At 36.8% G+C, this 12,631-nt stretch overlaps 1 protein-coding gene across 1 annotated transcript; it reads right to left on the bottom strand.

The window, feature by feature from the left end:
• Nucleotides 1-337: 337 nt before the first annotated feature.
• Nucleotides 338-922, bottom strand: LOC137625567 (uncharacterized). The gene has a single exon (XM_068356477.1). It carries the CDS (start codon nt 920-922, stop codon nt 338-340), a length of 585 nt encoding a protein of 194 aa, XP_068212578.1.
• Between the last annotated feature and the right edge of the window lie 11,709 nt (nt 923-12,631).

Raw genomic sequence — 12,631 nt, 5'->3', positions numbered from 1 at the left:
ACATCAAGAAATGGCAGCCGTCCATCGTTGTTATGCTCCACAGTAAACTTCAGGGAACGCACTCCTCAAACGTCCTGCAGAGAGTCTCGATATCCTGGGTAGAAGGGGCTATGATAAAAGTATCATCTATGTATCTCACGTACACGTGTGGACGACCTATCCGTAAGGAAACCCTCTCTTCAACAACTCCCATATAAAAGTTGGCAAAGAGCACACCAAGGGGAGAGCCCATCGCAACGCCATCCTTCTGTATGTACATGTGGCTCCTGTGGGTGGTATAAGGGGAGCCTTCTCCATATATATTTCAAGCAGGTTGCAGAGGACCTCCTCAGGGACATTAAGGATAGGAGTAGATGGGTCCCTGTAGACTCTCCAGGTTCAATTCAATGGTCTCTCCAACAGGTACGTTTGTAAAGAAGCCATGGTGCCACTGCTGGTCTATCCTTTCAGTTATTGAGAACTTAGCAGAAGAGGCGACGCTGTACTTGTCCAGAACATATGGAGTCAAAATGCTGTTGAGTCTTTTATCCAGGTGGTAAGTCGGCATTGGGCATTGGCTAATAATAGGTCGGAGTGGGTTGCCGTTTTTATGTGTCCTTACATTACCATACAGGTAACTGGGGCGAAGATCCCCAATGATTGTCAGGAAGTAGACGGAGTTTGGGACTGCATTGATGGTCTCAGTAGTCTTATTAGCTTCTCTTTTGTTCTCCTCTATGGGGTTGTAGGAGAGCTTTTCAAACTTAGAAGAAATCCCTAGTATTAGGTCGAGTTTCCTCTGATACACTTCTGTGTCTATTAAGACAAACGCAGCAGTCTTGTCGGCTCTCCTCACAATCACATTGACCTCCTTCCTCAGCTCCTTGGCTGCCTCCCTCATATCACTGGAGACGATGCCACTGGTGTATTGTCCACAATCCATAAGATCTTGAGCCAAGAGCAGGGACTGGAAGTCATCAGTAGTTCTTAGGGCCCCTTGCTCTTGATGACTCAGGATAAAGTCGATTGAAAGTTTGACTTCTAGCCTCTTGTGTGTAGGTTTGGGGCTTCATGTGAAGTTACAGTTGAGTCCAATCTGGTGGATTTCATCTTGGGTGGTGGTAGGGGTATAAGATGTAATATCTATATAGTCTTGCTTGCCTCCAGGTATACGAAGTTTGACTCCATTAATATCAATAAGCTTCTTGTGAATAGTTCGCAACCTCTTAGCACAGTCACGGTCCTTAAGGGCGCAAATAGCCTGGGAGATGTTGTCCGGGTATGCCAAGCTGTTTAGGGCAAGGTGAACCGCTTCTTCTTGATGATCATCTTCATCGTCCTTAATAGATGCATCACTAGTAATGTTGGCATCATCGAGGGTTACAGTTATTACATCTGATTCCTCCACCAGGTGGCATAGGTGCTCCAAGAGTTTTACGTTCACCTTATACTTGTTGCATAGTTATCTGTGGAGGAGGGTCATTTGGTAGGCACTGGTCCTTGGGTCATCTCGGGCTGATGGGTCGTGCAGTCTGAAGTTTGTATATTTGGGTCGTAGACCCTCTTTCAGGCAAGTTTTGTTAAAAATAATAACCGTCTCAGTTGCATTGATCTTATACTCTTTCTTCTCAGTGGTTCTTATTATCTTCTCAGGATTGGGCAAAAGTTATCCAGGATTGGACAAAAGTCATCCTTCATGGTGGGTAGTCAAATTCAGGAATACTCGGCTAATCAAGGTTTTAATGTAAAGTTTATAGGTTAGGTAGGATTTACAAGTCGGGTAAACTGATAAAGTAAACAAGCTATGCGTTTCGGCAATGCTGCCCCCCCCCCCCTTCCTCAGGCTCGAGTGGTGGAAACAATGATAACTACATCCTTTTATATGGCAATTCTGGTTTAGGCATTCTGAGGAAGGGAGACAGCACTCCCGAAACGCGCTGCTTGTTCACTGCATTAGTTTACCGATCTTGTAAATTCTACCTAACTTGTAAACTTTACATTAAAACCTTGATTAGCCAAGTATTCCTGAATTCGACTACCCACCATTAAGGGAAATTTTTTTCCCAATCCTGGATGACTTTTGCCCTGTCCTTGTCCTTTTTTTTTGCAAAAGATACAAACAGAAATCTCTTTTTTTTTCTTGCAAAAGATGAAAATCAAAATATCTTTTTTTTCCTTTTCATAAAATATGAAAATCAAACTATCTCTTCTTTGCAATAGATAACATATGAAATATTTATTTTTTTGCAGATGAAAATTAAAGTGCATTTTTCTGCACACATCAAAGAATTGCAATAACCTCAAATTCCAATAAAGCTCAGGAGAAAAATTTGCAATCTTAAGGAGAGCAAAGTTTGGGGAAAACGTTATTTGATGAACTTCAAAGAGATTAAGAAGTCTAATACTGACTTCATGCAATAAGTAATTCCAGTTTCATAGCTTTCAAGTTTATCTTAAATCACAATATTATATCATATATATATATATATATATATATATATATATATATATATATATATATATATATATATATATATATATATATATATATATATATATATATATATATACTTACTGCGAATGATTTTATGTTGAACAGGCTGACATAAGTCTGTCTTTATACTTTATTTATGAAAGATGTATTTTAATGGTGTTACTGTCGTTAGAAGATTTATATCAATTGTTCATTACTTCCTTTGTAGTTTATCTATTTGCTTATATATTTTTCACGCTGGGCTATTTTCCTTGTTAAAGCTCTTAGGCTTATAGCCTCCTACTTTTACAATTAGAGTTGTAGCTTAGATAATAATAATAAGATAGAGCAGAGAAGAGCAAGAGGCCGGCAAAGGGAAGAGTTTTTGAACAGCTTACTGGAGGATGTAAATGAGGAAGGAACAGCTGGACAATTTATACAGACAGGACCAGGTAGAGGCAACTGACAGCCCTCGTCGAGGACATGGCACCTAGATATATAGATAGAGAAAAAGATTTATCATGTAATTTACTTCTTTCCTTATTTCCTTTCCTTGCTTTGCTATTTTTCCTGTTGGAGTCCTGGATTTATAGCATCCTCCTTTATCAACTACGGTTGTAGCTTAGATGATGATAATAATAATAATAATAATAATAATAATAATAATAATAATAATAATAATAATAATAATAATAATAATAATAATAATAATAATAATAATAATAATAATAATAATAATGTTTTTGTTGGTGTTTTATTTCTAAAATCAATATTATTAAAATCTATTACTGATTGCAAAGCAAATTGCTTTATATTCCTTAAAGTCATAGCATTATATAATGGAAATTAAATTCATTTATATGTTATTGGAGTGAAAAAAAATCCACTATATTTTCATAACATAAAAAAAATTCAGTTCTTTACAAATCACAGTAAATAAAGAAAAATGCTATAATCCCAAGGGTACCAACAGGGAATGATAGTCCAGTGAGGATTAGAAACACGGAAATAAATAAACTATAAGAGAAGTAATGAACAGTCAAAATAAAATATTCCAAGAACAGTAACAATTTTAAAATAGATCTTTCATATATAAACTATAAACTATAAATTCAATTTGATCTTTTCACCGTACATAGTAAATGTATTGAAAGGAGGAAAAAAAAAACACCTTCATTACGTATTTGACCATAAGAATACAAAATACATCAACACTATTAATCTATTTTGGAATACATCTGTCTCTATGCGAAGAGAGGTAATGTATTAAGAGATAAAAAGGAGAGATGTATGTAGGTATAAATTAGACAAATGACCTTTTCAGGGATAAGATATATCTAACATTGTTTGTCCAATTGCTTCTGCACAAAATTCCTCATAAAATGGTAAATAAGTGAGAAGGCCTCAACGTGGCACAAGAGTTTGTGTATCACCATACTAGGTTAGTTTTCTGTGAGCGATCAGACGAAAATCTCTCACCATTACCAACCAGCAGTAGCCAGCGTGGGAGTAAAAACTGGCCAAACCCAAAAAATTAATAAGGGCATGTTTACAGGATTAAAGACAAATCCTGAATGGCAAAGGCAAGGGACAATGACATTGCCCAAGCATGCAGGTAAAGGCCCAAGAGACTGACCATATATACATATGATCAACATCCGAGCCCCCTCGCCACCTAAGCTAGGACCAGGGAGGGCCAGATAACGGCTGCTGATAACCAGCATGTAGAGTTATACGCTCCCTCAACCCCCCCCCCCAATTCTTATCTCACAAGGATTGTGAGGTTACAGACACTATAGGAACTAATAAGTTTAAGCGGGACTCGAACCCCAGTCTAGGGCTAGCCTCACAGACCAGTTACCAACAGGCCACCACAACCCTTTGTACTGCCGTGCACTAGCAACGGCTGCATATGATGTTATTGTTGTGGACATAAAGGTACCAGAAATGTGTTATATTCAACATTCAATCAAGCCTACAATTGTCATCACTGGGTTGAAGGTAATCTTCTAAATATAGCTTTCTTTTTTAGATAGTATAGTCCACCATGATTGAACCTTGCGGCCCAGGTAATATCTTCCAAGGTTTTCCTTCTTTGAATATCAGGGAAGAACTAAAGAGATGATAATAATAATAAAGTATTTTGTATTCTTATGGTCAAATACGTAATAAAGGCATTTTTTTCCTCCTGTCAATAAATCTACTATATACGATGAAAAGATCAAATTGAATTTATAGTTTATAGTTTATATATGAAAGATCTATTCTAATGTTGTTACTGTTCTCGGAATATTTTATTTTGATTGTTCATTACTTCTCTTGTATTTTATTTATTTCCGTGTTCCTTATCCTCACTGGGCTATTGTTCCCTGCTTGAGCCCTTGGGATTATAGGATTTTTCTGCTTGCTCGCTTGAAGTCACAAACTCTCCTTATATATATATATATATATATATATATATATATATATATATATATATATATATATATATATATATATATATATATATATATATATATATATATATATATATATATATTATACTTCTACTAATATCTGGTTTCTCTCCACGTTGGGGTTAGAGACCCAAGGGGGAATCAACTCAAATTGACTTAACAACTCAGTTGAGTTGTTAAGTTAATGGAACCTCAGTTTTTTAACCTGGTTTTGGTTCCCCGGCAGACCAGAAGCAATTTTCTTTGAGTTTATTCCCCTATGGGTCTCTGAACCCGAAGTAGAGAGAATCCAGATATTATGAGGTGAATAATATGTGTCTTTTATGAATATTTACAGTAGTACAAGTAATAAGAAAATCAAAACAAAAAGAATTAAAGACTAGTAAGATATGCTTTCAAACAAAAAATGTTACTTCATGCAAGTATAAAGGAAAGTGCTAATGAAGAAAGGTATTGTTTTCATAAATAAAATTTTTTTAAGAAATCTTTTGTATTCAGATAAACGGAGAGAAACATTTTACCATCAACAATCATTAACTTCTTTCGTTTTCCATTTTCCAACAATAACACAATTCATTCCTCGTTTAACGACTTAATTTTGGGATTGAAAAGTCCAAAGACTCGCATTATTTTCTCTGATTACTTTCGTCCCCTTTCGTCATTAATATTTCTGTGCCATAGACACCATAATCCTATACTTTTTCCATCCACATAAACTCAAAGTGCTGGTCGATCTTCTCCATTTAGTAATTTTCGAGATTAGTTTACGATTGGCGTTTAAAATATTTTTTTTTTTAATTTTTATGTAATATTGCGATTGATTTGAATGACTTACAAACTTTGTTTACTCTTGTGGTGATCTCCAAGCTTTGATATCTGAAACTACAGTAGGAAAGCCAACTTGAAGACATCTAAGACTTATTTGGACCCTCTTGGTAAAGCTAAAGTTATTGGGTCCTTTGACTGGTAAAAAATAAGTACTAAACTGGATCCCTCTCTGTAGTTACAGATCATTTTTACTTAGCCTACACATACACCGAATAGTCTGGCCTAATCTTTCCACAGGCTTCTCTGTCCTCATACATCTGATAACACTGAGATTACTAAGCAATTCTTTCCTCAAGGGGTTAATCATTTTAAGAAAAGGACACTCTAAAATCAAACCATTGTTCTTTTGTCTTGAGTGGTGCTATAGCCTCCGTACCATGGTCTTCACTGCCTTGGGTTAGAGTTCTCTGGCTTAAGGGTACACTTGACCACAATATTTATCTTACTTCTCTTCCTCATGTTTTGCTAAAGTTTGTATAGTTTATATGAGAGATATCTATGTAAATGTTGTTAATGTTCTTAAGATATTTAATTTTTTCTCGTTTCCTTTCCGCATTGGGCTATTTTCCCTGTTGAGGTCCTTGGGCTTATAATCATCCTGCTTTTCCAACTATGGTTGTAGCTTAGTAAATGATAGAAATGATAATAATTGTAACTGTCTACAATAAAATGTTCCGTATAACTGTAATTTTTGCAAATGCAAAATACAAAATGTTAAATAAAAAGTATTTTCTAACATTGCCAGTAGGTGTTTTGTAAAGAGCTACTCAAAATGATTTTTCGTTGAAGCAGGGCAATGTACAGCCACAGTTTATCATATGCTCTTTCATGCTTCAAAAAAATAAAAAGGAAAATTGACGAGGGACTGCGATTTTTTAGTCTGAAAAATTTCAAAATGTAATTCAGAAATAGGAAAATATATACATAATAAAAAGTGTAGTAGGATGTAGTAGCATCTTGGATTTTGGTTTCATTTTTTTCTAAAATTTTTTTAAATAAACGTAAAGATTGTAATAACAAATACAAAAAAAAAAAGGATTTATCTAAGTAGCCATATATAGATAAAAGACTGATTTTCGAAGTATCCGTGAATATTTAAACATCCAAAATATGAGAAACAAACATGAGATGGAAAATGTATAAAACAGAAACAATTTTCTGAAAAAAAGGAAGACGGAATAGATCACCTTAAACTCATCTATCTTAATCTGAACCAGCTTAACCTAACCTAGGAAGACTTGGGCTAGCCTAGGGAAATGGCCTTTCCTTCCTTATCAATCCCGACTAACACAATGTCATGAACCAAAATTTAATTTTACTGAGTCAGGAGGTAGCCCATTGAAAACTTCCCTGTCCCGCTATCTGCTGGAAGGGAATTCGAATTCAGGTCCAGCGCGATACTTTTAATTGTAATCTCGCCATCCTTGTAAACTAGGGATGGTGGTTTGGAGGAGCCTATAGATTTACCTGCTGAGTCCTCAGCAGCCATTGCCTGGACCTGCCTCGTCCTAGCTTGATGGAGAGGGGTTTTGGGCGCTAATCATATGTGCCATAGCTTTACTGAATTCTGGGACAAGAAAGATTGAATAAAATCATCCCAACTTGAAAACAGAGAGAGAGAGAGAGAGAGAGAGAGAGAGAGAGAGAGAGAGAGAGAGAGAGAGAGAGAGAGAGAGAGAGAGAGAGAGAGACCTCGTGATACTGACTGGAAACCAGGCACCTGAAAGCAATTCCTGTCTATTGCAACAATCTTGTTGCTTTGGAATCACCTCTGGAAGTTATATCTGGACCGGATGCTGCCATTCAAAAGGGTTTTCTGGACAGCTGATTAAATTCTTCTTTTCTTTTTCTCTTTTCTAAAGCAATTACTTGAATAACAGTCTGGGAATGTTGTTATTATTTGTAAGATAGAGAAAGCATACACACACACATACACACACACACACACACACACACACACACATATATATATATATATATATATATATATATATATATATATATATATATATATATATATATATATATATATATATATATATATGTGTGTGTGTGTGTGTGTGTGTGTGTGTGTGTGTGTGTGTGCTGATCTATTTATGTATTTACCTAGATATCTTTTTATCCATCTACCAAAATATCTGTTTATTTATCAATCTGCCTAGATATGTCTATTTGCTTAAATATCTGTTTATCTATCTAAATAACTGTTTATTTATCTAGATATTTATCTACCGACCTAGATATCTGTCTATCCATCAACTGATATATCTATCCATCTATCTACTTAAATATCTGTCCATCTATTTACCTAGATATCTGTCTATCTATCTACCGATATATATGTCTACCTATCTACCTACATATCGGTCCATCTAACTACCTAGATATCTGTCCATCTATCTACCTAGATATCTGTCTATTAATCCCTACATCTAACTAGTATTACGCCTGTGTATCTTTTTTTAGTCTATCTATTTAACCATCAAAAGATCGGTCGCTATATAATGGCCCACTACTACCCATCGATCTATTCCAGAAGGACAATAGGCTCTCTCTCTCTCTCTCTCTCTCTCTCTCTCTCTCTCTCTCTCTCTCTCTCTCTCTCTCTCTTCAAGACTTCCTTCATGGCCAGAACACTAAAAACTTTATGCAAGACTTTCCTTCAAAAAGACTAATGTAAGTCTTAATGAAGCGCCGCTTTCTGCTAATACTGCTTGCAAGCGCTCCATTAGTCTTTCCAAAGGAAGGCTTCAAGACTCTTTTGGTATTTGTAAATTCCCTTTTCCTTTTTTTTATTTTCAGGGAGTTTAAAATTTCATTCGCTTTACCTAAATTAGGTTTATTAAAAGTTTTAGGTTAGGGTTCTCTTGCTTGAGGGTACACTTGGGCACACTATTCTATGTTTAACTACTTCCTTTCCTCACTGGGCTATTTTTCCCTGTTGGAGTCTTTGGGCTTATAGCATCCTGCTTTTACAACTATGGTTGTAGCTTAGTTAACAATAACAACAACAATAATAATAATAATAATAATAATAATAATAATATTAATTAGTTTACTATCAGGCACACAAAAGACATGTTAAAGTTACTTAGTCGATGACCGGTTTCATACTTGAGTAGGATCCTCTACTTATAAGTAAAACTATTCCTTCCCAAAGTGAAAAAAAAAAAATCTAAAGTGTCGATTTCTATCGACTGGACGAAGAATCTCTTGAAGAAAGAAAAAGTAAGAAAGAAGAAGAGGAAAGTTCGAGAAGGCCTTCTATTGATTGAAGGAGTTTGAGCGTTTGATCCATTACCGGGACGGAGTCTTTGTTTGAGAAGAAGCTTTCGATTGATTGAAGGAGTTTGAGTGTTTGACCCATTACCGGGACGGAGTGTTTGATTGAGAAGAAGCTTTTGATTGATTGAAGGAGTTTGAGTGTTTGACCCATTACCGGGACGAAATCTTTGATTAAGAAGAAGCTTTCGATTGATTGAAGGAGTTTGAGCATTTGACCCATTACCGGGATGGAGTCTTTGATTGAGAAGAAGCTTTCGATTGATTGAAGGAGTTTGAGCGTTTGACCCATTACCGGGACGGAGTCTTTGTTTGAGAAGAAGCTTTCGATTGATTGAAGGAGTTTGAGCGTTTGACCCATTACCGGGACGGAGTCTTTGATTGAGAAGAAGCTTTCAATTGATTGAAGGATTTTGAGCGTTTGACCCATTACCGGGACGGAGTTTCTGTTTGAGAAGAAGCTTTCGATTGTTTGAAGGAGTTTGAGCGTTTGATCCATTACGGGCGTTTGATCCATTACCGGGACGGAGTCTTTGTTTGAGAAGAAGATTTCGATTGATTGAAGGAGTTTGAGCGTTTGACCCATTACCGGGACGGAGTCTTTGATTGAGAAGAAGCTTTCGATTGATTGAAGGAGTTTGAGCGTTTGACCCATTACCGGGACGGAGTCTTTGATTGAGAAGAAGCTTTCGATTGATTGAAGGAGTTTGAGCGTTTGACCCATTACCGGGACGGAGTCTTTGATTGAGAAGAAGCTTTCGATTGATTGAAGGAGTTTGAGCGTTTGACCCATTACCGGGACGGAGTCTTTGATTGAGAAGAAGCTTTCGATTGATTGAAGGAGTTTGAGCGTTTGACCCATTACCCTGACGGAGTCTTTGATTGACAAGAAGAGTTGATTGATTGAAGGTGTTTGAGCGTTTGACCCATTACCGGGACGGAGTTTCTGTTTGAGAAGAAGCTTTCGATTGCTTGAAGGAGTTTGAGCGTTTGATCCATTACCGGCGTTTGATCCATTACCGGGACAGAGTCTTTGTTTGAGAAGAAGATTTCGATTGATTGAAGGAGTTTGAGCGTTTGACCCATTACCGGGACGGAGTCTTTGATTGAGAAGAAGATTTCGATTGATTGAAGGAGTTTGAGCGTTTGACCCATTACCAGGAAGGAGTCTTTGATTGAGAAAAAGCTTTCAATTGATTGAAGGAGTTTGAGCGTTTGACCCATTACCGGGACGGAGTGTTTGATTGAGAAGAAACTTTCGATTGATTGAAGGAGTTTGAGCATTTGACCCATTACCGGGACGGGGTCATTGTTTGAGAAGAAGCTTTCGATTGTTTGAAGGAGTTTGAGCGTTTGACCCAGTACCGGAACAGAGTCTTTGTTTGAGAAGAAGCTTTCGATTGATTGAAGGAGTTTGAGCGTTTGATCCATTACCGGGACGGAGTCAGTCTTTGTTTGAGAAGAAGCTCTCCATTTCTCGTCTCCTCTTCTCGCCAGGGTTCAAGGGTCTCCCCAACGCTTCTCCAGGATTCCTTGGATGACTCTGGAAAAGAGAAGACAGACACAAAGGAACTCCTGTTTTCTCTTTTACACTCGGTTTATTATTGTTATGATTATTATTATTATTATTAGTATTAGTATTAGTAGTAGTAGTAGTAGTAGTACTTACAAAGCTACAACCCTAGTTGGAAAAGCAGGATGCTATAAGCCCAAGGGCTCCAACAAGGAAAAATAGACGTAATCAAGTGTATGAAAATCCACGCCAATTAATTCATGGTAAGGTCAAGAGTCAAGGTCGAGCAAAATATCAAGAAATGAGCTGCCGCGGAAGAGGTCTGCGCTCTACTGAGTGCCTCTCTTACTTATTATTATTAATTTCTAAGCTACAGCCCAAGTTGAAAAAGCATGATGCTATAAGCATAAGGGTTCAAAAATGGCAAAAATACCGCAGGTAGGAAAGGAAATAAGGAAATAAGAAAACTACAAGATAATTAGTGAAGAATTAAAACAAAATATTTTAAGAACAGCAACAATATTAAAGCAATGTTTCATATATAAACTATAAAAACATGAAAAAACGAAGAGAATACAGATAGAATAATGTGCCCGAGTGTACCTTAAAGCCAGAGAACTCTACCTCAAGACAGTGGAATACCATGGTACAGAGGCTATGACACTACCCAAGACTAGAAAGCAATGGTTCGATTTTGGCGTATACTTCTCCATGAGTCTGTTTGTTTCCTGTGTCTCTGTATAGCGAATGATTTTGGTAAGAAGATCTGGAAGAGACGGATACATTGACCAAGGATTACATGTGTAGACTGAGGGACCGCTGCATATAGTCAGTAAAAGGAGAAATAAACAAAAATGCATAACAAAAGCAATTACTGGAAATCATTTCTCATGGACAGAAAAATTATATTTTAGATAATTCTTGCCACTTTAATTTGTCAGTTTATTAGATTAATTTACATCTAATAATAACGTCATTACAATGTTTAGATTTTAACTATAAAATTCTGTAATTTAAAAGATTCAAATTGATGAAATATGCTAATTTTAAACCTATTTTGAATGTTTAAATATTCATGGTAAGACTAAAAGAATAATAAGCTCTAGGGAAATACATTAACTGTTATCAATATCAAGTGTTAACCACCACATCAAGTATTAACTACCTTATAAGTGTTAACTGCCACATCAAGTGTTAACTACCTTATAAGTATTAACTGCCACATCATGTATTAACTACCTTATAAGTATTAACTGCCACATCAAGTGTTAATTACTTTATAAGTATTAACTGCCACATCAACTATCAACAGCCAAATCAAGTGACAGTGACAATGCCCTAGAGACTGACCATTCACACACATGATCAGCGTTCAAGCCCCCTTTCCAACAAATCCAGGACCAGGGAGTGCCAGGCAATGGCTGCTGATGACTCAACTGGTAAACTTATAGGCTCCCCTAAACTCTCTCTCCTGACACTTGCAAGCATTTCTGGCACGCACTGGCACGCATTGTTGCGTGAACTGGTGTGAACGATGCGGGAACTAGCGTGAACTTGACGTGAACGGTGCGTGGCATGCGTACCGATGCGTGCCATACGTGCCGAGAATTTTGAAATGTTCAAAATTTGTGGCACGCATTGTCACGCCAAAATTGGCGTGAACGATGCGTGAACGATGCGGGAACTGGAGCGAACTAGAGTGAACAGTGCGGGACAATGCGGGAGGATGCATGCCAGTGCGTGGTAATTAAATCAATGGATTTATCCCTACTTCCTCATAATCATCCAAGAAAAAATCTGTATAATGACAATATATTCCCACACCTCTCCCCTTTCCTTATCTAATTGAGAGAGAGAGAGAGAGAGAGAGAGAGAGAGAGAGAGAGAGAGAGAGAGAGAGAGAGAGAGAATAAGCTTCAATATTTTGATGTATCATAGACTAGGGAACATAAAAACTGAGCTATTATCAGCAAGGATTTGAAGTTCACCAAACAGAGCTTAAAAGCTGAAAAGAAAGCACAAAACATAACCGGTTACATAAAGAGACAGTTCAAATACAGAGATATAGACACTGTAGGCCTACTACAGCTGTAGGCCTAT

Source organism: Palaemon carinicauda, chromosome 32 (assembly GCF_036898095.1).
Source record: "Palaemon carinicauda isolate YSFRI2023 chromosome 32, ASM3689809v2, whole genome shotgun sequence".
Lineage (NCBI taxonomy): Eukaryota > Metazoa > Arthropoda > Malacostraca > Decapoda > Palaemonidae > Palaemon > Palaemon carinicauda.
Note: the sequence above shows the minus strand (reverse complement) of the source record. Positions and strands in the feature narration are given on the sequence as shown.